Below are 26,268 nucleotides of genomic sequence, written 5' to 3' on the forward strand. Positions count from 1 at the left end.
GAAAAGCACTCAAGCAGAAACCTCTCTCTTTTTACTATACCCGTGAGTTGCTAGTCCTCATTGGAGAGCCAATAGAAAGAGTCCTGTTTTGTGCGTCTCCAATCTCCGGGCCCATGAAAAGTTGGGTTCATGGCATAGAGGTGCACATTTTGCCCAATTTATTACTGTGCCAGCAACAGGAGCCAACTGCTGGTGGCACATTATCAACATTAAAATGGCTTCTCAGAATCAGATTTACAGGGGTCTGAGAGCAGGAAGTGAATGATGCATACTATAAAAGAGAGAAAAAGAAGGATTTTATTTAAAATAGTTACTCCAGTTAAATGAAAGTTTAATTAAAAGGTGAAGAATGATTGGAAAAATTCTGAAGGACAGGATAAATCTTCATTTAGAAAGACATGGATTAATCAAGGACAGTCAGCATGGATTTGTTAAGGGAAGGTCATGTCTGACTTACTTGATTGAATTTTTTGAGGAGTTAATAAGGAGGGTCAATAAGGGTAGTGCATTTGATGTAGTCTATATGGATTTTAGAAAGATTTTTGATAAGGTCCCACATGGCAGACTGGTCACGAAAGTAAAAGCCCATGGGATCCAGGGCAAAATGGCAAGTTGGATCGAAAATCGGTTCAGCTGCAGGACGCAAAGGATAATGGTTGATGGGTGTTTTCCTGACTGGTAGGCTGTTTCCATTGGGGTTCTGCAGGGCTCAGTACTAGGTCCCTTGCTTTTTCTGATATATATCAACGATTTAAACTTGAATGTAGGGGGTATGATTAAGAAGTTTGCAGGTGGTACAAAAATTGGCCGTGTGGTTGATAATGAAGAAGAAAGCTGTAGACTGCAGGAAGATATCAGTGGACCGGTCAGGTAGGCAGAACAGTGGCAAATGGAATTCAATCTGGAGAAGTATGAGGTAATGCACAGGGGGGGCTAACAAGGCAAGGGACTACATATTAAATGGTAGGACACTGAGAAGTGTAGAGGAACAAAGGAATCTTGGAGTGCATGTCCACAAATCCCTGAAGGTAGTAGGACAGGTCGATAAGGTAGTTCAGAAGGCATACGGGATCCCGGGATCCTTGCATTTATTAGCTGAGTCATAGACTATAAGAGCAGGGAGGTTATGCTTGAACTGTACAACACACTAATTAGGCCACAGCTAGAGTGCCACGTGCAGTTCTTGTCACCACATTACAGGAAAGATGTGATTGCACTAGAGAGGGTACAGAGGAGATTTACGAGGATGTTGCCTGGACTGGAGAATTTTAGCTATCAGGAAAGATTGAATAGGCTGGGGTTGTTTTCTTTGGAACAGAGGATGCTGAGGGGGAGACCTAATTGAAGTGTATAAAATTATGAGGGGCCTAGTTAGAGTGGAAAGGAAGGATCTATTTCCCTTAGCAGAGAGTTCAATAACCAGGGGGCATAGATTTAAAGTAATTTTTTTAAAAATTCATTAACCAGATGTGGGCATCGCTGGCAAGGCCAGCATTTATTGCCCATCCCTAATTGCCCTTGAGAAGATGGTGGTGACTCACCTTCTTAAACTGCTGCAGTCCATGTGATGATTGTTCTCCCACAATGCTGTTCGGGAGGGAGTTCCAGGATTTTGACCCAGCGTCGATGAAGGAACAGCGATATGTTTCCAAATCAGCATGGTGTGTGACTTGGAGGGGAACGTGGAGGTGATGGCGTTCCCATGTGCCTGCTGCCCTTGTCCTTCTAGGGGGTAGAGGTCGTGGGTTTGGGTAGGAGGTTTAGAGGGGATTTGAGGAGATATTTTCACCTAGAGGCTGGGTGGGGGTTCTGGAACTTACTGCCTGACAGGGTGGTAGAGGCAGAAATCCTCATAGCATTTAAAAAGTACTTGGATATGCACTTGAAATTCCATAACCTACAAGGCTACGGACCAAGAGCTGGAAAGTGAGATTAGGCTGGATAGCCCTTTTTTTCGGCCGACGCACACGGTGGGCTGAATGGCCTCTTGCGTTGTAAATTTCTATGATTCTATGTTAATACTTTGTGGAATTGCTCCAAATTCTTAGTAGTTACCCTTTTATGCTTTAATGAGATTTAGAATCACCAATAGCTGCTCTATTGGCTCAGTAGGGCTTGTTATGGTACCAAATCACACAAGATCCCAGGCTCTATTCCTGGCCTGAGCTGAGTTGGTTACTCTGAATTGGGGAGACCATATAATTGGCTTCTGCTTCTCAATTAAATAGTCAAAAAATCAGTTTGGGATTCTGCTTCTGGTTGCTAACCAGTGATCCCTGTGTCTGGTGTGGAAATCAGGTGATGGACAAGATAGAGCCACGTACTCAAAGCATTACACACCACGACACCTATACCATGAATATGCAAAGCTCTAGTTAATAATTTGAGGAGCTCCATACATATAGAAGTTTTACCCAAGGACTGGAGGAGAGTTATTATAATCTAAATATTTAAAACAGGAGTGAAACATAAATAAAGTTAGATTTGTTAGACTAACAATAATAAATGGGAAGCTGATCAAGGCATTTTTGCAAGCACTATTAAAGTTCACCTAATGATCATGAAGCCTATAATGGGATAGTTAGCATGGGTTTACTTGGTCTGTATTATTTTTCAGTTAAAGATGCAGGAGGTCTACACCAGTTCAAATTGGAAGCTACATGCATCTTTTGTGATGGTCAATTTTGTAGTAAGATTACTGTGACTTCCCATAGAAATAATTGTTAGAAGTTATTTTTGAAGTATGATGGCACTGCCATTGTTCAAGTCACCTTCTTGTGCTTGATCAAGGAAGAATGATCACAAATACTATTTTCATTTCTTAGCATTAATGTTAAACACCTCAGCAACAAGAAAAATCCCCTAAATCATCTATCAGATTTATATAATGTGCATCCTCTGAAATTTTTTCTGATTGTTAATGTTCCATTTACTCATGAAGTGAGCAGTAAGAAAGTAAAACTACACCTCCTACAAGCTTTGGTATAATTAGAAATCTATATCCTGGCTGGTGATGCTGATGTGTCATATCTAAAATGTTAACATCTTTATGGTTCTGTATCTAAAAATATACCATCTGTTTTATAAAATGTATTTAAAATGATCATAAAAATTCACAAAACCAATTAGTCTGATTTTATATCATTATACACTCCAGCTGCAATATGACAGATTCTTGGGCTTAATTTTGGCCAGGAGTTGCTCCGTTTTTTTTGGAGTAACTTGATTTTTCTAGCGTAACTTAAAAATCCCCATTTTGCACATTCAATTTGTACCAGTGTAAGTGAGTTAGTTACGATTTTTTTAGTTTAGTTTTTTTTTCTCAAAAGCGGGCATTACCAGCTACTTACACCAGTTCTGCTCATTTAGCCACTTTGACCAGCTAATAGTTACTCCAAATCTACTTAGGCCAGCATATGTGGCCACTTCAGAAAACCCTTGTGGAGAGTTAAGAAATCAGCGCAGGTAGATACTTCGGAGGCCATCGGCCTGGGATAGAGGCGGGAAGCGAAGCGGAGAGGACCTGCACCTAAAGCACCAAGACTTACAAAGCACTAAACCTTGGAATCAAAAAGTAATATGCATTCAATAGCAAATAAAAAATAGAAGTAAGTCCTTCCTTCATCTGAAAACTCAGCCCGGGAAGGCAGCGGGCCGGCTGGTGCGGGAGGCCACTCAGCCTGGGCTTGGGGCGGGACGACAACGCACTAGGAGGCCACTCGGCCTGGGCTAGGGGTGGGAGCAATTGAACTACTGACATCAGAGCACACAGAGTGAGTGCAGCAAGCAAAATCACCGGAGAGGCTGCAGCAAGCAAACGGAGAGGCTTGGGGGTGGGGATGGGGGGGGGGGGGGATAAGAGAGAGGGAGAGAGGTCACAAGACTCAAGGGGCAGTGGAGGAGAGAATAGAGAGAGGTCACAAGACTCAAGTGGGGGGAAGGAAGAGGAGGGAGAGAGAGGTCACAAGACTCAAGGGGGGGAGGGGGAGAGGAGAGGACAAAAGACCTTTGAGTGGGAGTGGGGAGAGGGGGGTGGGAAGATGGAGTGGGAAGGTGGGGATGGGGTGGGGAGGGCGAAATGAGGGTGGGGGTGGAGAGGGGAGTGGGTGTGGGGGGGAGGTGGTTGTGGGGGGGGGTGGGGGCGCGGTTTGGGTGGGTGTGGTGGGGGGGCCCGGCTTAGGTCTCTTCAGAGGCTGGTGCGGGGATTGCAGTGGAAGTGGCAGTTGATTCTGTCAATGGCGCATGGCCTGGGTGTGTTCCCCTATTGCAGCAGCTAACTCACACATTCCCTCCCTGATGGCCTGTGTCATTGCCAGTGTCGTCCTTTCCACTAACTCTGACATTCCCTCCCTCATGGCCACTATTCCCTCAGTGATGTTCCCGGACATCGTTCCCATTTCCCGTGCCATTACTGTTATTTCTCCCGACAGTCCCGCTACCACATCACTTACCCTACTGATGGTGTCCAGGAGTGATCGGGTAAGGTCAATGCTCTCCTCACTCAATGCCATGATCTGAACCATATCTATTGCATCCTACATCTCAGGAGAGTGTGGTCAATTTCTCCTTCACCTCACCTTGGGTCTGTCTCGTGGCAACCCAGTGGGAGGTGCAGGCTCGGATGGTGGGGCCCTGGGTGTTCCATGCAGTGTCTTACCACCACTGGGACCCACAACCTCGGATGCTGGGAAACCATGGAATGTGGCACCAGAACTCAAACCACTAGTCACAGAAAGGGCTCCCAACGCAAACTCCATTAATGCGATCTCCTCAAGATTCAGTACAACAGTGTCCTCTTCATCCATCTCAATCCCCTCCTCCTCCCATCCCCTCCCACCCTCCCCCCACCCCTCCCATGTTGGTCTGGAGGGTTGGCTTGGAAGATGTTCTCGTGCTCAGGCTTGTTCATGTCTGAATCTTCTTCTGGATCTTCACGATTGACATCAGGTTCTGCAAAATATAACAGAACAGTCAAATGGTTAGCAGCAGAGGAGGGGGCAGGATGGGTGGGTGGCATGAGCAGGCCAGGCAGCAGGTTGATTTGAAGGGCCACGATGAATTTTCAAGACTTACTCTCTTCCTCGAGTGTGGGCCCAGCTTGTGCAGTACTGATTGTTTTTCTCCAGGTAGGACCCATCAAAGCAGTGACCCGCTCTTCCAAGGGTGTCAGTAGGTGCAGATTTGGTGGGCCTCCTCCTGTTCGATTTCTTTCCCTTTTGTTGTGGGACAATTTGATGAAAATGCAACTTTTTAGAGAGGGTGTCTTTCTGCTGGGTGGGACATATACAGATGGTCACATTTACAATTGCAATTGCATTGAATAAATGAAAATATTACTTACACTAACTACTTGACCAAGGTCCTGCCATTTCTTTTTACACTGGCTTCCAGATCTCTTGGTGTTCACCAATGCGCAGAAACATAGAAACATAGAAAAATAGGTGCAGGAGATAGGCCATTCGGCCCTTCGAGCCTGCACCACCATTCAATATGATCATGGCTGATCATGCAACTTCAGTACCCCACTCCACTCTCCATACCCCTTGATCCCTTTAGCCGTAAAGGCCACATCTAACTCCCTTTTGAATATATCTAACAAACTGGCCTCAACAACTTTGTGTGGTAGAGAATTCCACAGGTTCACAATTCTCTGAGTGAAGAAATTTCTCCTCATCTCTAAATGGCTTACCCCTTATCCTTAGACTGTGACCCCTGGTTCTGGACTTCCCCCAACATCGGGAACATTCTTCCTGCATCTAACCTGTCCAATCCCGTCAGAATTTTATATGTTTCTATGAGATCCCCTCTCATTCTTCTAAATTCCAGTGAATATAAGCCTAGTCGATCCAGTCTTTCTTCATTTGTCAGTCTTCTGCAACTTGGTTCCAGGGTTTCTTCATTTCTTTGGGTGGCATTTTTGTGCGACCTCTGCTGGTGTCCAGCTCCTGCCACCTGTTCTCAATGACATTAACTCCACTTCGTCATGCAAGAAATTATTTGTTCTTGGTCCACGTTGCTGTGTTGCTGTATTGCTGCAGCTGCTCTGAGACATTTACAGCACTTTTCCAATGTTCTTGGACAAACAGTGATTTTTCCAAACACACAGTCCTTATTTTGCATGCAGCAATGATTTTCAGAAATACAGCACTCATTCTGGCACTTTTGCAGGAATGCAATATTAATATTAACAAACAGAGCACTGCTTCTTGAATTCAGCAGTTAATTTCATTCCACAGGACACCTTCTGGCATCAAAACACAAGCAGCTACGTATTTCTTTAAAAATGGCCGATTGCCAACTTTCAGCGCTACTACGCATGCGCGGACATTGGCACTGGACTCCACTGTGCATGTGCAGATGTCCCGGCACTGTTTTCGGCGCAGGACGCTGGCTCCACCCCCGACTCGACTGGCCACGGGTAGGAGGCCGGACAGTGGCCAAAGTGAGGAGGAATTTTTTCGGCACACATCTGAACAGAGAAAAGCGGCGCATCTCCGGTAAGTGCGCCGAAAAACGGGGTGGACCAAAATTGAGCCCATAGATTCTGAATATATAAGGCATATGTGATGGAATTGGTGCCTGATAACACCATGTAAAACATACAATGCAAAGCTAGAGTCAGTGTATCAGATTATACATGGATAAGGAAGGATTCAGATTGGGTGACAGCTCCTGTAACATTCCCAGTAAGTACACAGTTCATTCAGCCTTGCGTACTTCTGCAATACTGAAAAACTGAAGGAAATCACAGACATTGGCTGAAAATAAACTCAAATACAGCATTATTTTAAAAATTATGCATATTCACCATCTAATGACAATAATCACACAGGCCTACAAGTTTCATGGTCGAGTCCATGTTAGTCTTTGGCTCTGCCTTGTGAAATACTCTGTAATAGACTTGTTCCATCTTACTTGTTGTTGCCTAATTCAAAAAATCTGCCAAATTGAGAATGATCCAGATAGAAGTATTTATTTTAACTCCAAAACATGTCAAAAGTTTACATTGTGATATTAACATAAGATGCTTACTCCATTTGTATTCAATGATATCCTCTGCTTTTTCATAAGAGCATCAACTTAAAGGGGCCAGCAATATCAAACGCTAGTCAAGGTTTTATACAGATTCGGGTCTCTAACTGAGAGGACCAGTGCTTAGTCATGTACCTGCTGATTTTCCCTTCACATGTGACACGGTGCCACATAAAAGGTTACTGCACAAGATAAAAGTTCACGGGGTTGGGGGTAATATATTACCAAGGGTAGAGGATTGGCTAACTAACAGAGAACAGAGAGCCGGGTTAAATGGTTAATTCTCTGGTTGGCAACCAGTAACTAGTGGGGTGCCGCAGGGATCAGTGCTGGGACCCCAACTATTTACAATCTATATTAACGACTTGGAAGAAGAGACTGAGTGTAACGTAGCCAAGTTTGCTGATGATACAAAGATAGGAGGAAAAACAATGTGTGAGGAGGACACAACAAATCTGCAAAAGGACATAGACAGGCTAAGTGAGTGGGCAAAAATTTTGCAGATGGAGTATAATGTTGGAAAATGTGATGTCATGCACTTTGGCAGAAAAAAATCAAAGAGCAAGTTATTATTTAAATGGAGAAAGATTGCGAAGTGCCGCAGTACAGTAGGACTCGGGGGTACTTGTGCATGAAACACAAAAGGATGGTATGCAGGTACAGCAAGTGATCAGGAAGGCCAATGATATCTTGGCCTTTATTGCAAAGAGGATGGAGTATAAAAGCAGGGAGGTCTTACTACAGCTATACAGGGTATTGGTGAGGCCACACCTGGAATACTGCGCGAAGTTTTGGTTTCCATATTTATGAAAGGATATACTTGCTTTGGAGGCAGTTCAGAGAAGGTTCACTCGGTTGATTCCGGGGATGAGGGGGTTGACTTATGAGGAAAGGTTGAGTAGGTTGAGCCTCTACTCATTGGAATTCAGAAGAATCAGAGGTGATCTTATCGAGATGTATAAGATTATGAGAGGGCTTGACAAGGTGGATGCAGAGAGGATGTTTCCACTAATGGGGGAGACTAGAACTAGAGGGCACAATCTTAGAATAAGGGGCCGCCCATTTAATACAGAGATGAGGAGAAATTTCTTCTCTGAGGGTTGTAAATCTGTAGAATTCGCTGCCTCAGAGAACTGTGGAAGCTGGGACATTGAATAAATTTAAGACAGAAATAGACAGTTTCTTAAACGATAAGGGGTTATGAGGAGCGGGTGGGGAAGTGGAGCTGAGTCCATGATCAGATCAACCATCAACCGTAGGGCCTACTCCTGTTCCTATTTCTTATGTTCTTATATGTGAATAGTTTTAGTTTTATTGTTGTGAATGACATGCTCCAAACTGTAGTATTATCAAAAGATTTAAACATAAATCAGTGCTAGAGTATTGCAGCAGTTTTGTATGCTCTTTCACAAGTATTCCAGACTCACCTCTTGAGCACCACAGAGAAAGAAACACGATCAACAGCAACAAAGATCACATTTTCTCTTGAAATTTGCAAGGAGAAAGAATTAATGTTATATTTTTATTTTCATCGGTAAATGTCAAGGTCATTCTTTTTTTGAAAAAAGCTTTTTTACAAGATACAAACTGTTGCTGGTTGCTTTGGTGTTAATCTACTGGTCAAGTCAGGATTCAACAGGATTTTGCAGATTTGCATTCTTATTTGTGCTTTATGTGTTAGACTAATAAACAAATAATAACGTGAACGATCTCTTCACTATTCATAGTGCAATTGAACCTTTGTTTTGGAAGATTTCCTTTGCTGTTTGTCCTAAAACCATCAGTCCAGTGTTTATGATGTTTCTAAAATAATTCAATTAATGACAGCTTCCTCTATTATCTGCAAACATATACATTTTGTGATTTTTTTTTTGAGGGTATGAATTTCTTGCATTTTCTCTCTAGTTTGCAGGATGGACAGGCAAGGCCTCTACTAATACTACCGCCAGGATGGAAATAGGCCTCCGTCCCATTTGCCTTGTGTAGATTTGCTGCCTGTCCACAATAACGTAACTGACATCAGCAGGCTTTTTTAAAGCAGCCTTTTCTGAGGCTGCTGATATTTGCAATATTTGCCAAAATCACCACTCATATATATTTTAGCAGTTTAGACGTTTTGAAAATGTTTGCAAATCTTGCTTACTTTGAGTATTTTCTTTTTTCTCAGATTTGCAGACTTGTGTTAAACTTCCAATTTTCAAACTAAAAGAAAATATTTTATATGAAAACAGTGAGACTGTTGCCGATAATCAAACATTAAACCTTACATCGACAGAGAATTCTTGTTTCCTTTTTCCAGTCCCCTGCACCCTACTACCTGCCTCCCTGCTTTCAAAAATTTCTCAAAACATTGCTCTTCAACTATGTCTTTAGTGCCCCATCCTCACCTCCCCATTGCTTTTCCTGTTTCCCCCCTCCAGTTTTGGATAAGTTTTAATTATACAGTACTGCATTGCTGAAACAAGACCTCAGATTACAGTAGCAAAATACTACGGATGCTGAAAATCTAAAATAAAAATAGAAAATGCTGGAAATACTCAAAGAAAGTTGACCACGGTTCCTTTAAGGAAACCGGCTGAAGACACGTCATCAAATGATGTCACCAGACCCGTTTCCTCTAATTGGACGGGAAACACACTGGTGACGTCGCCCGCCACGAACCTGCCAATGATCATAAAATCCAACCCAACGTTTCAAGTCGATGGGCTAGATTTTCCACTTTTGTGCTTATCGCCCAAAAATGGCCGTTATTTCCGGCGTGGGCGGTAAAAAAGGGTTTTCAGATTGCCGGCTTCTCGCCCATTCTCAAAGCACCTAGTCTCCATTTTTTAAAATGGGCATTACCGCGAGCAATATGAAATGGGCGGTAGCGTTAAATCTCGCTGACCTGCTGAAAAGTGTTGCCATCCTTAGCAAAGGCATGGCAACGCTCGATTCCCGCGATTCAGGAGATCAAGGGTCATCATGACATGCGCAGAAGAGGCGACAGAGAGAGAGAGGGAGCTCAGAGGGACCGAAGGCATGTGTGGGTATGGTATGTGCTTGTTTGCTTGTTGTGGAAGGCGCGAGGGAGATTCACCAGCAACAAAAAGCCTACCAAGCACCAAGAACATAGTTGGTACCGTGTTTTTGTCCAACAAATAAGATATAACATGGAAGGGATGGAGGAGGCCCTGGAGCTGGTAGCCAGGGACACTGGTAGCAGAGGGCTCCCAGTGGTCCCGGAACGTGGCACTGCACCCCAAGGTGCCGCACCCCCATTGCCAATCACACATGAGAGCCAGCAGCAACATTTTGCTTCTGGCTCGAAGCACATTCCCAGTTCCGGACCGTCCTCTTCCCGTATCCGTCCAAGCAGCGCTTCGGCCATCACCCCGCCCCCGCCCCCCCCAATGAAGCTTTGCCTGAGGAACTCTCGGTCAGGCGGCTTGGAGTCAGGAGGGGAAGGGGTAGAGGTGGGGAGGAGAAGCGGTCGGGGGGGGGTGGGCGGAAGGGTTGTTTTTTACAGAAATACTGGTGATTTCAGACAAATGTTCGGTTTAAATGTTTTTTATTTAACAAAATCTTGTTGCGCATTGGCTCAGATAGCTGCACCATTACACGTTGGTGATTCCTTAACATCAAAGTGTATAATGACACTTAACTTCAACCAACTTAAACTTTAACTGTCACCAAGGTGATGCCCACCATTGATGTATCACCTGCACACCCTAGCAGTGTGTCAGACTTGTAAATAACACCAACGTTCCTTCAGGCAAAGCGATCATTGATGAGCTCCTGACGTAGGGCTCTTGCAGCTATCATGCCACCACGGGCCTTTTAAAGAACTTAAGAACATAAGAAAATAGGAACAGGAGTAGGCCATATGGCCCCTCGAGCCTGCTCCGCCATTCAATAAGATCATGGCTGATCTGATCATGGACTCAGCTCCACTTCCCCGCCCGCTCCCCATAACCCCTTATCCCCTTATCGTTTAAGAAACTGTCTATATCTGTCTTAAATTTATTCAATGTCCCAGCTTCCACAGTTCTCTGAGGCAGTGAATTCCACAGATTTACAATCCTCTGAGAGAAGAAATTTCTCCTCATCTCTGTTTTAAATGGGCGGCCCCTTATTCTAAGATCATGCCCTCTATTTCTAGTATCCCCCATCAGTGGAAACATCCTCTCTGCATCCACCTTGTCAAGCCCCCTCATAATCTTATTCGTTTTGATAAGATCACCTCTCATTCTTCTGAACTCCAATGAGTAGAGGCCCAACCTACTCAACCTTTCCTCATAAGTCAACCCCCTCATCCCCGGAATCAACCGAGTGAACCTTCTCTGAACTGCCTCCAAAGCAAGTATATCCTTTCGTAAATATGGAAACCAAAAGTGCATGCAGTATTCCAGGTGTGGCCTCACCAATACCTTATATAGCTGTAGCAAGTCTTCCTTCCCCTTTGCAATAAAGGCCAAGATACCATTGCTGTACCTGCATACTATCCTTTTGTGTCTCATGCACAAGTACCCCCAGGTCCCGCTGTACTGCGGCACTTTACAATCTTTCTCCATTTAAATAATAGCTTGCTCTTCAATTTTTTCTGCCAAAGTGCATGACCTTTCATGCAGTCTACAGGGGGGCGAGGGCATGGCTTCAGCGTCCACCTCATTGTCCTCTTCCTCTCTCTGGTGAGGTGGACTGTCTGACTCATCAGGCAATTCTTGTCCCCTCCTGATAGCCAAGTTGTGCAGCATGGAGCAACCACCACGAATTGAGCTACCTGCTCAGGGTGGTATTGGAGGTCACCTCCTGAGTGGTCCAGGCATCTAAAGTGCTGCTTCAGCACTCCAGTGGTTTTCTCCATAATATTACGAGTTGCTCTGTGGCTCGTGTTGTATCGCCTCTCGTCCTCGGTGTGGGTGTCACACAGTGGGGTCATCAGCCAGGTGGCGAGGCCATATCCTTTGTCACCAAGCATCCAGCATTGACCTTGTGGCTCATTGTTAAACAAGTCAGATACAGTGCTCTAATGCAGGATGTGAGCATCATGGATGCTGCCTAGAAATTGACCATTCACTGCCAGTATAATTTGCTGGTGGTCGACAACCAGCTGGACATACAGGGAGTGGAATCCCTTGCGGTTCCTGTAAACCTCAGCATCCTGAAAAGATGCCTGCATCATGATGTGCTTTACAAGAGGGAGTTAGATATGGCCCTTACGGCTAAGGGGATCAAGGGGTATGGAAAGAAAGCAGGAAAGGGGTACTGAGGGAATGATCAGCCATGATCGTATTGAATGGTGGTGCAGGCTCGAAGGGTCGAATGGCCTACACCACCTATTTTCTATGTTTCTATGTTTCTATGTCTATTGGGGAAGTTTGCAATTCTGGAGAATCCTAGAACCCTCGCACTCTGAGCCTCCCTGGTCATATGGAAGTTGATCAAGTCCCTCCTGCATGCGTACAGGGCTTCAGTTACCTGTCTAATGCAGCAATGTGTGGCATGCTGAGAAAGTCCGCAAATGTCACCAGCTGTGGCCTGAAAAGAACCCGAGGCATAGAACGACAGTGCTGTGGTGACTTTGACCTCGACAGACAGTGCATTACTGATGGTGCTGGCAGGCTGCAGATCTCCCGTTATCAGCTGGCATACCTCAGTGCTAACCTTTTTGTGGAAGCACAGTCTCTGAAAGCAGGTGTTGGGCAAGTCGAGGTAAGAATGCTTCTCCCTGAACTTGCAGGGGTGTAACGTCTGGTCCTCCTCATCTGTCTGGCACTTCTTACATTGGGCACATAATGCTGTGGAGCGTACCTTCGGCGATCTCGAGTCTGCTGCATGTAAATGGTCATCAAGAGGGTGAGAAAGGATAGGCCCCATTGCAATAGCTCTCTGTTTTCCACCGATTGGTCACAAACAATGAATGCCCCGATGAAGACACCTCTTCAACTCCATTCGGTCACAGTATGGTCAAGATGTTTGTACAAATGTTCACATCAACTCCAACGACCTGCGGAGTACATCCGAACTCCCCCGAGGTTGAAGCACAGCAGCCTTTTAACGGATGCAACATGTGATCTAGAACATGGTGTCCATAACATTGTGATTAGTTCCAGTTAGTTTTACTTTCTCTGGACGTTTTTTGGGGAGAGCGATATTGTGCGTGATATGTGTGTGAGGTGGTGAAAGTGGCGCTGGGCGATCTCATGGCCACTAGTTTAGGTAAATATGCTCTTTACGACAAAAGGAGGTGGGCGGGCGTTAATATTGAATCTCGGCGTTAATTCATTGCGGAAATTAACGCTGGGTGATATTATGGCGTTGATTTCGCCCATTCTGATGAATCCGCCCCAAAAAAGTGGGCGGGCGGTATTATTTTTTCCCGGCGTTAAGCACATGGGGAAAGTAACATTTGATGATAAGTTTCCGCAAAATGCCCGTCAGTTTCCATTTTGTGGCTAAATAGGCGATATCTGGGCGCTATACGTCATTTCAGCGGTAAAATGGGCGTTAAGTGGGCTTTAAGCATGCAAAAAAAGTGGAGGTTCTAGCCCGATGACGTTTCGTGTCCCCTCTTATGAAACTTCATTGACCTGAAATGTTAACACTGTTTGGGGCTGAAATTGCCCACCGCCCGAAACAAGTCGTACCTACCGCTCTTGAAGCGTTCCGTCTGCCCCAATGCATGGGGTAGACAATCGAGAGAAATTCAGCACTTCGTGCTTTTATTTGGAATGAGGCAGAAGTGGCCTCATCATTGGGGCGAAAGTGGCCTCATTATCGGGACGAAAGTGGGGGCATGTCGGAGTTGCTGACTCTCTAAATCATCAGCGTCGTGCTGACGCGTTACAACGTCCCTCCCCTTCAGTTAAAGGGGAGGGCCGCTGCAAACTCTGCACCCACTTCAGTGGCAAATACTGGGCCACCAGGGAGGGTTTCGGCCGGGCCAGCGGCCTGGCACCCAAGAGGGGGTGCCAGGCTGCCTATTGGCAGCCCGGCTGAATCCGCGGCCATAATTGTCAGCCCGACCTGGCAGCTGGCTGAAAAGAAAAACATGGACTCGCCGGAAGTGCCACCTCCCCTTTAAGGGTGGCCGCGCTGCCAATCCACAGAAACAGTACCGACAGCAAAAATTGTCAGTGGGCACCGACCTGTGGCTCCTGCAGGGTAATGTTCGAAAGGGGCAATTTCCTGCGGGACAATTTTGGGAAGGGGTCGGCCGGTCGGTAAGGGATCAGAGTGTACACGAAGTGGCAGGAAAATGGGCAGTGTGGTCCCCTACACCGCTCCAAATGTAAAGGAGGGCAATGTTCAAAATGGCAGCACCTCTGCGGCAACTCGGCCAATCCGTACTGACCCGTGGCTGCCGTTTTCAGCCGGCCACGGGCCTTATAGAAAGGGCAATTTCAGCCCCTTTCTGTCTTCACAGATGCTGCCTGAACCGCTGAGTATTTCCAGCATTTTCAGTTTTTATTTCTGATTTCCAGAATCTGCAGTGTTCTGCTTTGTGTTAGTTACAAAGGGCTAGCTTAGTTCCTTGAATTGTCGGGCAGAACTTTGAACTTCCGTAGGGGTGTAACATTGGTGGTAGTGGATTGGCTACCTGTATATACCTAAGAATCAGGCAAATGTACAATGGACGGCTGATCCACTATCGCCCAGGTTTGTGGGTGGGGGTTGCTTCGGTCGAATTAACTTTTGGACCAATGTAAAAGATTGTAGATAATTCAACGTAAAGTGGTTATCAGCATAATTCACTTGCACTTCAAATTCCGCAATCTTCGGTGTTATTTCATTTCAGTATGCCCAGATTCCGTTGTTATCTAGGTGGAAATCATAAAGCATCTCCGGGCCTACATCTTTAAATCTTTAGCTACTAACGGAGCCGAAACAGGTTTTAATTAAGGGAACTGTCCCACTCTGAGATCAATTACTTTAATCTGAGTAGCCTCTGGGGCTTTTCCAAGGGCCTCAATGAAACACACATCACTCTTAACTAGTGAGAGTTCCGTTGAGGTTTTATAAGGATGTACTGAGTAAAATTCCTGAAGTAATCCAGGAACTCCCAGACACAGTCCTTTTAATATACCGAAGAGTTGCATCTGGAATTTAGGTGGCTCTTTGCATGTAACAGAATCGTGACAGTACTGGGTTTGGTGTCAAATTTGGCTCCCTTCTGTGACTCTGCTTTTTTAAGCCTTGGTCCTGGATTATAATTTCAGGGTCTTAAACTCTGAATTAGATAGAACTCAACTCATCTCTTGAGCTAAGGCATGGATTCATTTGGAGTCCTAAGGAGGAAGTATCTATGTGGGTTCAATTTCAGAATAACATTTGCCCAAAATAATTGTAGTTGTACAGGCACAATATTTTTTCCTGTTCTAAAACAAACTTTCATTTTAGTTTTATATTTCCATTTTGCATTTTGCTTTAGACTTTCCTGTAAAGGTAGTTTAATTTTCAGTTGAAGGAGTATTGTATTGAAATCTCATGTTTTCACAGACCATACCATACAATCAGTGTTTTGCTGTTGCTGTTCTGTTCAGAAACGGTAAGCCTTATTTTTCAAATACCTTCTAACCAGAAGTATTTTTGTACCTTTGTTGAACATATGCAGCCTATAATCATATAATTAATGTTATGTACATTATTGTTTATTTTTATTAAATTTCAGTGCAGTGACAACTCAAATGAGCATAGATGATAACGCTGATCTCATGGATGGTTATCCTTTGAATGGCCGCCAGTCATCATATCCTTCTTCAAATATTTACCGAGTAGGTGATGTGCTTTCATTAGATGCTCTTGATAAATAACATGGGACAACACCTACACGTTATACGAATCTACGTGTACTGTTGAGAGGAGAATGAGTTACATCTATCACATAGAGGCAATTTTTATTTCACATTGACCACATAAGATAATCCATTAATAATACAGTATCTTTGTACTGGTAAGAAATGAATAGCAATAGTAGATTTTTCTTAGGTTAAAATATGTATGTAAAAATGTCAGTAAAGTGTCAACTACAAATGCTGCATTGCTTAGGTTACATATTGTCACTGAGAACTTCCATACTGTAATTAGATATTAAAGCAATACAAATAAATATTAACTGCATTTATAGCACTTAAAGCTGCAGTATATCATAGGGTTCATTATAAATATATTTTTAAATGTCTAAATGGATGCATCTATCAGGGCCAAGTTTTTATTGTGTTTAGTCCTCCTAAGCGTAAGTTAGAAGTGTGTCGCTAGCTAAGAACTGAACTGCAGGATCACGTCTGAGGTAGCAGGTTTGCCAGAAGCATGATTGTCATAGTTACAGTTGACCCTGTGCACTGGGACGAGAGAGGCACTGTCTGCATTCACAACGCTTGTATTACACACCAGCGAAGCTCCAATAACACATCTGTCAAACAATACAATCCTTTGATTATATAGGTTTACCAGTGAAGCATATAATTTACCTATACAGATCCCCTTTGTTTAGTTCACTGTTTAGGGTTCTGCCGAAATTTATTTTGCAGTCAATCTCAACAATTGGGCTTATGAAAACGCACATGAAGAAACCTCAACTACAAGACATGTGCATTTAATAACTCTAATGTGACAATTGTTTTTAAATGTTTAAAGCAATTTATCAAAGGACAGGAAATTCTTGTACTAAAGTTGTGTCAGGGTAAAACTTGGAGCTAGAAATTACACTTTGGGAATATTTAAAATATGAGGTGTTCAAACAAGCTTCTGTTAAAATGGTAGATAAATTAATTTTATAGGACCACGTTAAGTGTTAATGCATTGTTACAACCTATTCTCAAAGCCTTTGGGGGTGAATTTCGCTAGGGTTCTCCTGTTTGTCCGCTGTAACTTTGGCAAAAGATCCTGGAAAAAACACCATTGTTTTTCCAAAGATTTACGCTCTTTTGCCAAAGTTGTTATGGTCAAGTGGGAGAACTCCTCGTGAAAATTCACCCCCTTAGTGTTAGAAATACAGCGGAACTTGTGTTTCATCATTGTCTGGCCAGTAGTTTGGTTTCTCTGAAATTTGTGATTATTAAAACCCTTGCTTTTTTAGACATTTTAGACATGAATTAAGCATGAGTCCACGATCCCAGCCTAAGAGTGCATTTACTCAACAGCTTCAGTGTCGCGGTGAAGCGAATTCACCTTCACAGTGATGCTGAAGTTGCAGTGTACAACTGGGATCAGGACCAGACCTGGGAGAAGCAGTAGGAGTTTTCCTGAAAGAGGTCGGGCCCGAAATTCCTGTAGGGCCTCTTTGTTGGGATAAATTTATCCACATAACCTTCCAAGGAATTTTATTTTAATATTACATTATTAAAAGCATTTAAAACATAAAAATTGATGCTGAAAGGAATCTTAACACATGCATTTATAAAATGTGCACACTGTGTAGAAAATCTGTAACCCACTGTGCCTCTAAAATTTTTTAAACAGTCCTCAAAGATGTGAAAAATGTATTTAACACTGCTGAACTTGAAAGATTTGCAACTTTGGTTGAATTGATTATAAGATACATTTTGGCACTGATTATTATTATAGGGTCCATTATATTTCGTTGAAATGTTTGATCTTGTTGTGTCACTGTTCAGGTGGACAGGACAGTGGGGGTCCCATCGAGAAGGAAGCCTCCACCGCCTCCCCCTAGTGATGATGAGGAGGGAGGGGAGGCCAGGGTGATAGCACTGTATGATTTCTGGGCACGGGAAGCTACTGACCTCAGTGTCAGGAGGTATGAAGAATATGTTATACTTCAGAAACGTGACCCTCACTGGTGGAAAGCGAGAGACAAGCATGGGTAAGGATTATGTTTTACCATATTTGATACAATATAGAAATTATATCATTGAGTTACAATGGCACTGTACTCAGATGTAGCAAGGAAACTGATTGCTGTTTCTCTGGGTCCACATCTAAATATAAATCACAACAGTTGTATAGAATGTGAAGCAGAAGTCCTGTGAGATTCATCGATCATGTGTATCTGAAACTGAAGGACTTTAGCTATAAAGTTTTGTTCTGATTCAAAATTCAAAGAGTGGAGTAAATTACTGGTGTTGAAAGTTCCTACCACCCATGCTTCAAGATCAAGAACAATAATAATGATTGCATTTATTGGCCCCGAAATTCTGTGGCGGTCCCCATGTTTCCCAGAGTTACATGGGAGAATGCAAACCCCCCCACACACACCCCCACCCCCCCACCCCCACCACCACCACACACACACACACAATACATATACAAAAATTGGGTTAATCTGGGCGATATTTTGTCTGCACCTTTTCCATTGGGGATGCATCAGTCTCCCACCAGAGTTACAGAATGTCAGGGCCATTGCATCCATATAGTGATTTATATCATTGAAACATCTCCAACTGCTTCATACCGTGAATTTTGGAGTGTGGTGACTGTTGTTATGTGGCAGCCACTTTCCATCAATAAAGTTCCACGAACAGCAATGAGATAAGGCTGAGTTATTGATCAAGGGAGGGAGCAGGAGAACTCCCTGCTCTCCTTCAAACAGTGTCAAGGGATCTTTAAGATCCAGCTGATTTGGCAAAGTGGATCTCGGTGTAAGACAGCACTCCTCAATACTGTACTGGAGTGTCAACCTACATTATCCACACAAACCTTGATGTGACAGTGCAACCTACAACCAGAGGCAGGAGTGTTACTAACTGAGCCAAGCTGAAAGGCCGCAGGCATAAATGGAAAAGAGTGAAAAGTACATAAAAAAAAAATCAGGAATCTTTACTCAAAAAGGAATAAATATTTAAAATCTATTTTAAATGTTTTACTTGAAATGCTTCTGGCATTCATATTCAGTTTTAATGAATCTTTCCTATCTGGCTGTCTGGGCTTGCTGTCTAGGCAGCATGGCACCCTTGTCATGCTATACCCTTGACCCTGTCCTGACCAGCTCCATTATCCTGTCTGTCCTGGTGCATGGTTCTGACCTCTCCCTGCCTCCTTCCCCATCTCATCTAATGAATATTGTGACATCCTATCCTATCTTTTTAACAGGATAGGATGACTTTACTGATGTGATCGTAGGAAAACTAAAATGGATTCTTAAGGTTTTACTTTAAAAAAAGAAATAGAAATAAGAACATCTGACAAGTGTTGTCCTAACTTTAATCTGGACTGCTGGCTGCTGAATGTGTTTCATTTGTATTTTCCTTATTTGTTTGTCTAATTTGATTTTGTTGAAAGGGTCCTAAGAAACAGAAAGTAATTAACATTTATTATTTCAGAAATGAAGGATACATTCCAAGCAACTATGTGACAGAGAAGAGATCTAATAACATAGAGGCATTTGAGTAAGTTCACTATGTAACTACTTGTTATTTGAATGCTAACATGAGTGCTGTTGTGCTGAGAAAAACTAGCCTTTAAAAATGAATGGGTGCCAGTAAAAGGCTCTATTCAGCAATAAGCGAACAGTGTCATGGGCTGCACTACACTCATGCAGTAGTCACTCCCGGTACATTTGTGTACTATAGACTGCTCGAGGGTGCAGAGGTTTCCTGCTTGGCTTGGAAGGACGCAGTGGTATGAAAAGCTTCATGCTTCAGTTATCTTCACTTCACTTCACGCCCCTTAACCGGTTGTTGTGCAGATCATTGGGCGACAAATGGCACAACTGTGCAGCAGCCTGTCTTGTGAATCAAAGGTGGCAAAAACGGGCTCTTCTGAAATGTCAGGTGCAGGTCTTGGAATAGTAATGGGTGTTGCCAGAAGGCCTCAGAAGTTGGTACATTTGTTGGCCACTCACAAACTCCTCTTCATCACCTCAATTATGCAGCGCATTTGGGAGTTCTGCTGGAATAGCCATCCTCACTACTAAGTGTGACATCTAGGTAAACAGAAATCAAGAAGAATGAAGAAAAGTATTTGTGTGTGTGTGTGTGTGGGGTGGGGATGGGGGGGGGGTTGGCGTATAGCCTACTTTTACCAGCGTAAGAGTTTTAAAAGATAGAAAAATTTAATGTTATCACTAATTTTTATATTTAAAAACCCTGTCCATTAAGGTCAATTAATTTTTACCCTTATTAAAACATATTAAAAAAATTCAAAAAAATAAATCTTTGTCTAAAACCTTTAATTAAATTCAATTTCAATTCATTTTAAATAAGTGAGGTGTTTTTAAAATTTATTGTGTTGTGCCTCTGGGGCCGAAATTGCCCCTTCGCTGAAGGCCTGTTACCGCCGGAAATTGCCAGCCACGCCGCTAATTTTTCATGGAATGGACGCCATTTTGAAAATTCCATTCCTGCGGTATCGTGGCGGTGATCCGCTCCCCCCACTACTGCCGCTGCTGCTGGTCCATCCTAAGTGCGTCATCAGAGTGCGCAACCCCGATGTTACCCCCCCCCCCGAACGTGACATTCCACGCTAAAAATGTTGCTGCCGCCGACAGCTTTTTCTGTCAGTTGCTGTGCTTGTAAAATGGCGGTGCGACTGTCGTTAAAGGGGAGGTCAGGCGAACAATTATCCCCCCAGGTTTGGCCGGGCTGCCAACAGGCACCCTGGCACCCTGTCTTGAGTGCCAGGCCACTAGCCTGGCCGAAACCTTCCCTGGTAGCCCAGTGGACTGAACTTAGAGAATCGCAGAGCTCACAGCTTTAAGTGAAGGGGAATATAAGAACATAACACTGTTCAGAGAAGGTTCACGAGGTTGATTCCGGAGGTGAGGGGGTTGACTTATGAGGATAGGTTGAGTAGGTTGGCCTATACACATTGGAGTTCAGAAGAATGAGAGGTGATCTTATTGAAACTTATAAGATAATGAGGGGGTTCGGCAAGGTGGATGCAGCGAGGATATTTCCACTCATCGGGGAAACTAAAACTAGGGGACATAGTCTTAGAATAATGGGCCGCCCATTTAAAACTGAGAAATAAAAACATAAGAAATAGGAGCAGGAGTAGGCCATTTGGCCCCTCGAGCCTGTTCCGCCATTCAATAAGATCATGGCTGATCTGATCATGGACTCAGCTCCACTTCCCTGCCTGCTCCCCATAACCCTTTACTCCATTATCGCTCAAAAATCTGTCTCTATCCACCTTAAATATATTCAATGACCCAGCCTCCACAGCTCTTTGGGACAGAGAATTCCACAGATTTACAACCCTCTGAGAGAAGAAATTTCTCCTCATCTCAGTTTTAAATGGGCGACCCCTTATTCTATGACAGACTATGTCCCCTAGTTTTAGTTTCCCCTATGAGTGGAAATATCCTCTTGCATCCACCTTGGCGAGCCCCCTCATTATCATAAGTTTCAATAAGATCACCTCTCATTCTTCTGAACTCCAATATGTATAGGCCCAACCAGCTCCACCTATCCTCATAAGTCAAACCCCTCATCTCCGGAACCAATGTAGTGAACCTTCTCTGAACTGCCTCCAATGCAAATATATCCTTCCTTAAATATGGAGACCAAAACTGTATGCAGTACTCCAGGTGTGGCCTCACTGATACCCTGTACAGTTGTAGCAGGACTTCTCTGCTTTTATACTCCATCCTCCTTGCAATAAAGGCCAATATTTCATTTGCCTTCTTGATTACTTGCTGTACCTGCAAACTAACTTTTTGTGTTTCATGCACAAGGACCCCCAGGTCTCTCTGTACTACAGCACTTTGCAATTTTTCTCCATTTAAATTTGCTTTTCTATTTTTTCTGCCAAAGTGGATAACCTCATATTTTCCCACATTATACTCCATCTGCTAAATGTTTGCCCACTCACTTAGCCTGTCTATATCCCTTTGCAGATTTTTTGTGTCCTCCTCACAATTTGCTTTCCCACCCATCTTTGTATCATCAGCAAACTTGGCTACATTACACTCGGTCCCTTCATCCAAGTCATTAATAAAGATTGTAAATAGTTGAGGACCCAGCACCGATCCCTGTGGCACCCCACTAGTCACTGTTTGCCAACCGGAAAATGACCCATTTTTCGCGACACTCTGTTTTCTGTTAGTTAGCCAATCCTCTATCCATGCTAATAGTTTACCCCCAACCCCGTGAACTTTTACCCCGTGAGAGACGGGTGATGCACCAGCGTGATGATGTCATCAGCGCTACGGTGATGAGTGACAACGGCGGACACTCCACCCGCCCCCCACTTCTGACCCTCTACTTACCGAACTTCCGCTCACCGTCGCACTTCTGTCCCCATTATGACCGACTTCCGGGCTGCTCGAAAAAAAAGCCAAAGAGCGGAATTTCGCACAAGAAGCCACCTCATCTACCACTGCAGTAAAAACAGCCGAAACACGGTAGGTGTGCCGCGTTTTCGGCGGGGGGCAATTTCAGCTCCTCTGTGTTTTGGGGGGTATTCTCGTTGATAGTAATGGGACCTCATACAAATGGAGCGCCCATTATTATCAATGAGAATACTCCATGTTCATTGGTGGTCCATGGCCCATGTGATCCCAGGTTGTGCTTATGCTCCTGGGATACGTGAGCCCCGATGCTGGGCTGAGAAAGGAGATCTTGGACCGCAAGTATACGTTCCTTTGGGACCACCAGGTACTTTCGTTAAAAAAATCTTGGTCGGAGGCATCCGTCCGCAGGAAGCCTCCAATTGCAATTTCTGCCCCATTAACCTTGCCCCTGTTTTATGGAATTAAAATGGGTACAATGAGGACTAATTTCTACTGCAATTAATACTTCAACATATTTTAAAAGGAGCTGTCAAGAAGCACAAGATGTTTATATTCTATATGATGAGCCAGGGGGCTGCCATTAAAATTTCATACCTTGTTGACGTTTGCATCCACCGCGTTCAAATATTGCTTATTTTGGTCATCAATGATGGGTCATTCCAGCCATGAGAAAGGTGGAGCAACTAGTGGAGTGGACCACAGAACCGCACAGTGCTCAATTGAGCATAGAAGGCAAAGTTTTAGAAGGGGCAACAATAAAGAAAAGCTTGTTTGAGCTAAGGGTACACTAAGAAACAAGCATCATTGTAAATGCAGCACTGTCACATCAACATGATGTGTAGAAATGACGACAAAAGGATGTCAAAATAATTTCTCTTTCTCTGCAGGTGGTATTGTAAAAATATAACACGGACCAAAGCAGAGCAGCTTCTTCAGCAGGAGGTAAATTACACAGAAATGTTAAATAAATGTACATTTAGATTCAGGTTACACAATATAATTTAGAACTCTTATTTTGACAAAACACTCAATAATAAAAAAAATGAATTTTAAATAACTGAATTTTAAATAGCTGTACCACACACCTGTCTTCATACACAGGGTTGCATTCAAATAAGCACAAATAATAAAGAGGTTAGTTGCTTCTCTTAATCAGACTATTTCTGCCTTTACTCTCTTTGTTTATATTTTCAGGAGTAAGGGGGTGAAATTGGTCTCACTGGTAGCATGAATCTCCAACCAGTTTTACGGCAATCTCGATTTTCTTTTCCTTTGACTTCAATTGTGCGCGGTGTAAAACAGGCTGCCGATTCCCTGGGAGTGCGAAGGCCAATTTCACCCCGAAATCTTTTGCAAGCTTTAGTTAGTAGTTTAAAAAAAAATAACAATGGGCCTAAAATTCCGGCCTTGCCGGGTCCGTACAAAGTGCGCAGGGACCTGGCGAGGCCTCACAAAAGACGGTTTTTGGGGCACGATGCGCATGTGCCAAAAACTGGCTTTCCAATCTGTCCAAGATGTCTCTTGACCGATCCTCCATATCCCCGGGAGAAGGACATCTCCACGGCAGATATTGGGCTATTTGCCCAACTCATGCCCAGCAAATGTCCTTCAAACTTTTACGTCTGGTGAAAGCAGGCGCATAGCTTACTTTTACCAGTGTAAGAGTTTTAAAACAGATAAAAATTTAATTTAAATACACATTTTTATAGTAAAAACCCTGTCCATTAAGGTAAGTTTATTTTTAACACTATTAAAACACATTTAAAAAATTCCAAAAAATATTTTATTTTTCTAAAACATTTAATTACATATAATTTCAATGAATTTTAAATATGTGAGGTGTTTTATTTATTTATTATGCTGTGTTAGGATGTTTTAAGGGTTTTTCTCATTGATAGTAATGGGAACTCGTACAAACGAAGCTCCCATTATTATCAATGAGAATACTGCATCGTGATTGGTTGTCCAGGCCCACATGACTCCAGCTTGGACTTCTATACCTTGAAGACAGATCCACATGCGCTGCACAGCGAATCTAGGCCTCTGACCAGGATCCTACGTTTCTCCAAGACCAACAGGTAGATTCGTAGATTTTTTTGGGGTCGGAGGCGTTTGTACGAAGGAAGTCTCTGATCTCAATTTTAGGCCCAATATAATATATGTACATTTTATTTCAGGCTAAAGAAGGAGCTTTTATTGTTAGAAACTCCAGCCAGCAAGGGATTTACACAGTGTCTGTTTATACTAAAGCTGGAGGGTAAGCAATGATTTTATTTCATGAATTTTCAACTATAACTATTAATATATATGATCATTTAGTTGTGCAGGTATATAATAAGTAGGGAATGTTTTGTGGAGTGTTTTTAATTTTTATAATTGTTATGTGTTTGCTTAAGTTAGGATCTGCTCCAGGGGGAACAGCCCAAGGTTCATAGTCATCGCACCACCTGAAGATTATATCTACTTTTTCAATATTATACACGCCAACCTTTTCGAGTCGACATGCCCACACTGACCCATGTCTATCCAATACCCTCCCACTTTAAAAGCATAATTCTACTTCTTCATGCTCCAAAAAACACATGGACAGAAAGTCTTCTCACTTCATAGAGTTTAGTGAGTTTGGAAATTGATAAAAAACAATCATGGTTATTATGACCATTGTGCTTGAAGCAGATGTGCAGACCATCGTGTACATGCCATCTGTAAAATCAGGATACCTCTCATTTCAGGTCGTAGCTCAATTCAGACCTGTGATGGAGGATTTCTCACAGGTCCTACTTCGTTACCTGAAAAAATGTTGTCCTTCTGTTCCTAGGACAGGAGTGTCATAGAATTGAATAGTTTCACTGAAATATAGCATTCAGCTAAATGGCTGCAACATATATAATGACAGACTCAGAGGCCTGGAATGAATCACATAGGCTTTTTAAAGATCCCGATATTGTCTTCTACTCATTTTGTGTATTTGCATGGCCCTATCATACTTCAGGTACCAGCTTGACACCACTGCTATATGCTTTACAGTGATGCACATTGGTAGAATCATCTGCATCCACACTTCCATTTTAGTGACATGCTGACTCCACCCGCACTGTTGTAAGGTGAAGTAGAGCTCAATGCTTGCATACTTAAAACACGTACTCACAACAGAGCTCCACTCATTTCTGAGTGTCCTGTTAGGTTTTTATTAAAAACTGTTGTCTGTCTACTATTTGTTGTCTTTATTACACTTTCAATTTAAAGTTTTAAAAAGCCAGTTTTCACATGAGCTTCAGTTCTACTACAGCTATTTTCTTACTTAACAGTCACTGTACTTCCAAATAATTCACTGCATCAAGCATGTAAGACTTTTCAACATGATAAGACATCCAAGTGTATATTATTATTTATACTGTAGCTTGTGCGAAACTCAAACTTTGTGAGACTAGCTGCTTGAGGTGGTCTCACACCTCTCGCCAAAAATTGATTTGCTCTAAAATGGATGACTTGAAAATGCAGAGGTACTGCAATTTCTGTGGCGATATGACACAAAAGCCACAGTGCATTGCCATAGAAATTGCAGAATCATTAACCCAAAGGAAAGCACAGGGTATTTTTTTCTGACAGTTTATCGTATTGACTTTTGCTACTGGACAAGTAAATGTCACTGTGCAGTAGATAATATGGTGATATGAGAGGTCAACAATGATCACATTATAACTAATAGTTACATTGCTTCCAGTAAGAAAATAGATGATCAAACGCTGTAAGAATGAAGGAGTATTTCAATAAGCATGTTTTAGTTATGATCATGATATGTTCCTACAGTGAGCAAAATGGAACAGTCCGACACTATCACATAAAACAGACGCAGACATCACAGAGAAAGTATTATGTGGCAGAAAAACACCTATTTGATACCATTCCTGAACTTATTGAGTATCATGAACACAACGCAGCAGGTATGGTGTAGTGTAAATGTAACTCTATCCAAATATTTGCAATACAAAACTCAGTAAGTGTGGATTGCAGGTATTTTCTAAGCTTGTATGTAGATGGTACAAGAGTCCTGATCAGCAATA

At 43.0% G+C, this 26,268-nt stretch overlaps 1 protein-coding gene across 1 annotated transcript in view; it reads left to right on the forward strand.

Moving 5' to 3' along the window:
* Window positions 1–26,268, forward strand: part of txk (TXK tyrosine kinase) — a 109,035-nt gene that overhangs the window by 8,908 nt on the left and 73,859 nt on the right. The window contains exons 2-8 of the mRNA XM_070860671.1: window positions 15,514–15,562; window positions 15,686–15,788; window positions 17,631–17,836; window positions 19,293–19,358; window positions 23,092–23,146; window positions 24,382–24,461; window positions 26,015–26,148. Coding sequence (XP_070716772.1) covers window positions 15,514–15,562; window positions 15,686–15,788; window positions 17,631–17,836; window positions 19,293–19,358; window positions 23,092–23,146; window positions 24,382–24,461; window positions 26,015–26,148 — 693 coding nt within the window. The remainder of the gene's footprint in view (window positions 1–15,513; window positions 15,563–15,685; window positions 15,789–17,630; window positions 17,837–19,292; window positions 19,359–23,091; window positions 23,147–24,381; window positions 24,462–26,014; window positions 26,149–26,268) is intronic.

This window comes from Pristiophorus japonicus, chromosome 2 (assembly GCF_044704955.1).
Source record: "Pristiophorus japonicus isolate sPriJap1 chromosome 2, sPriJap1.hap1, whole genome shotgun sequence".
Classification (NCBI taxonomy): Eukaryota; Metazoa; Chordata; class Chondrichthyes; family Pristiophoridae; genus Pristiophorus; species Pristiophorus japonicus.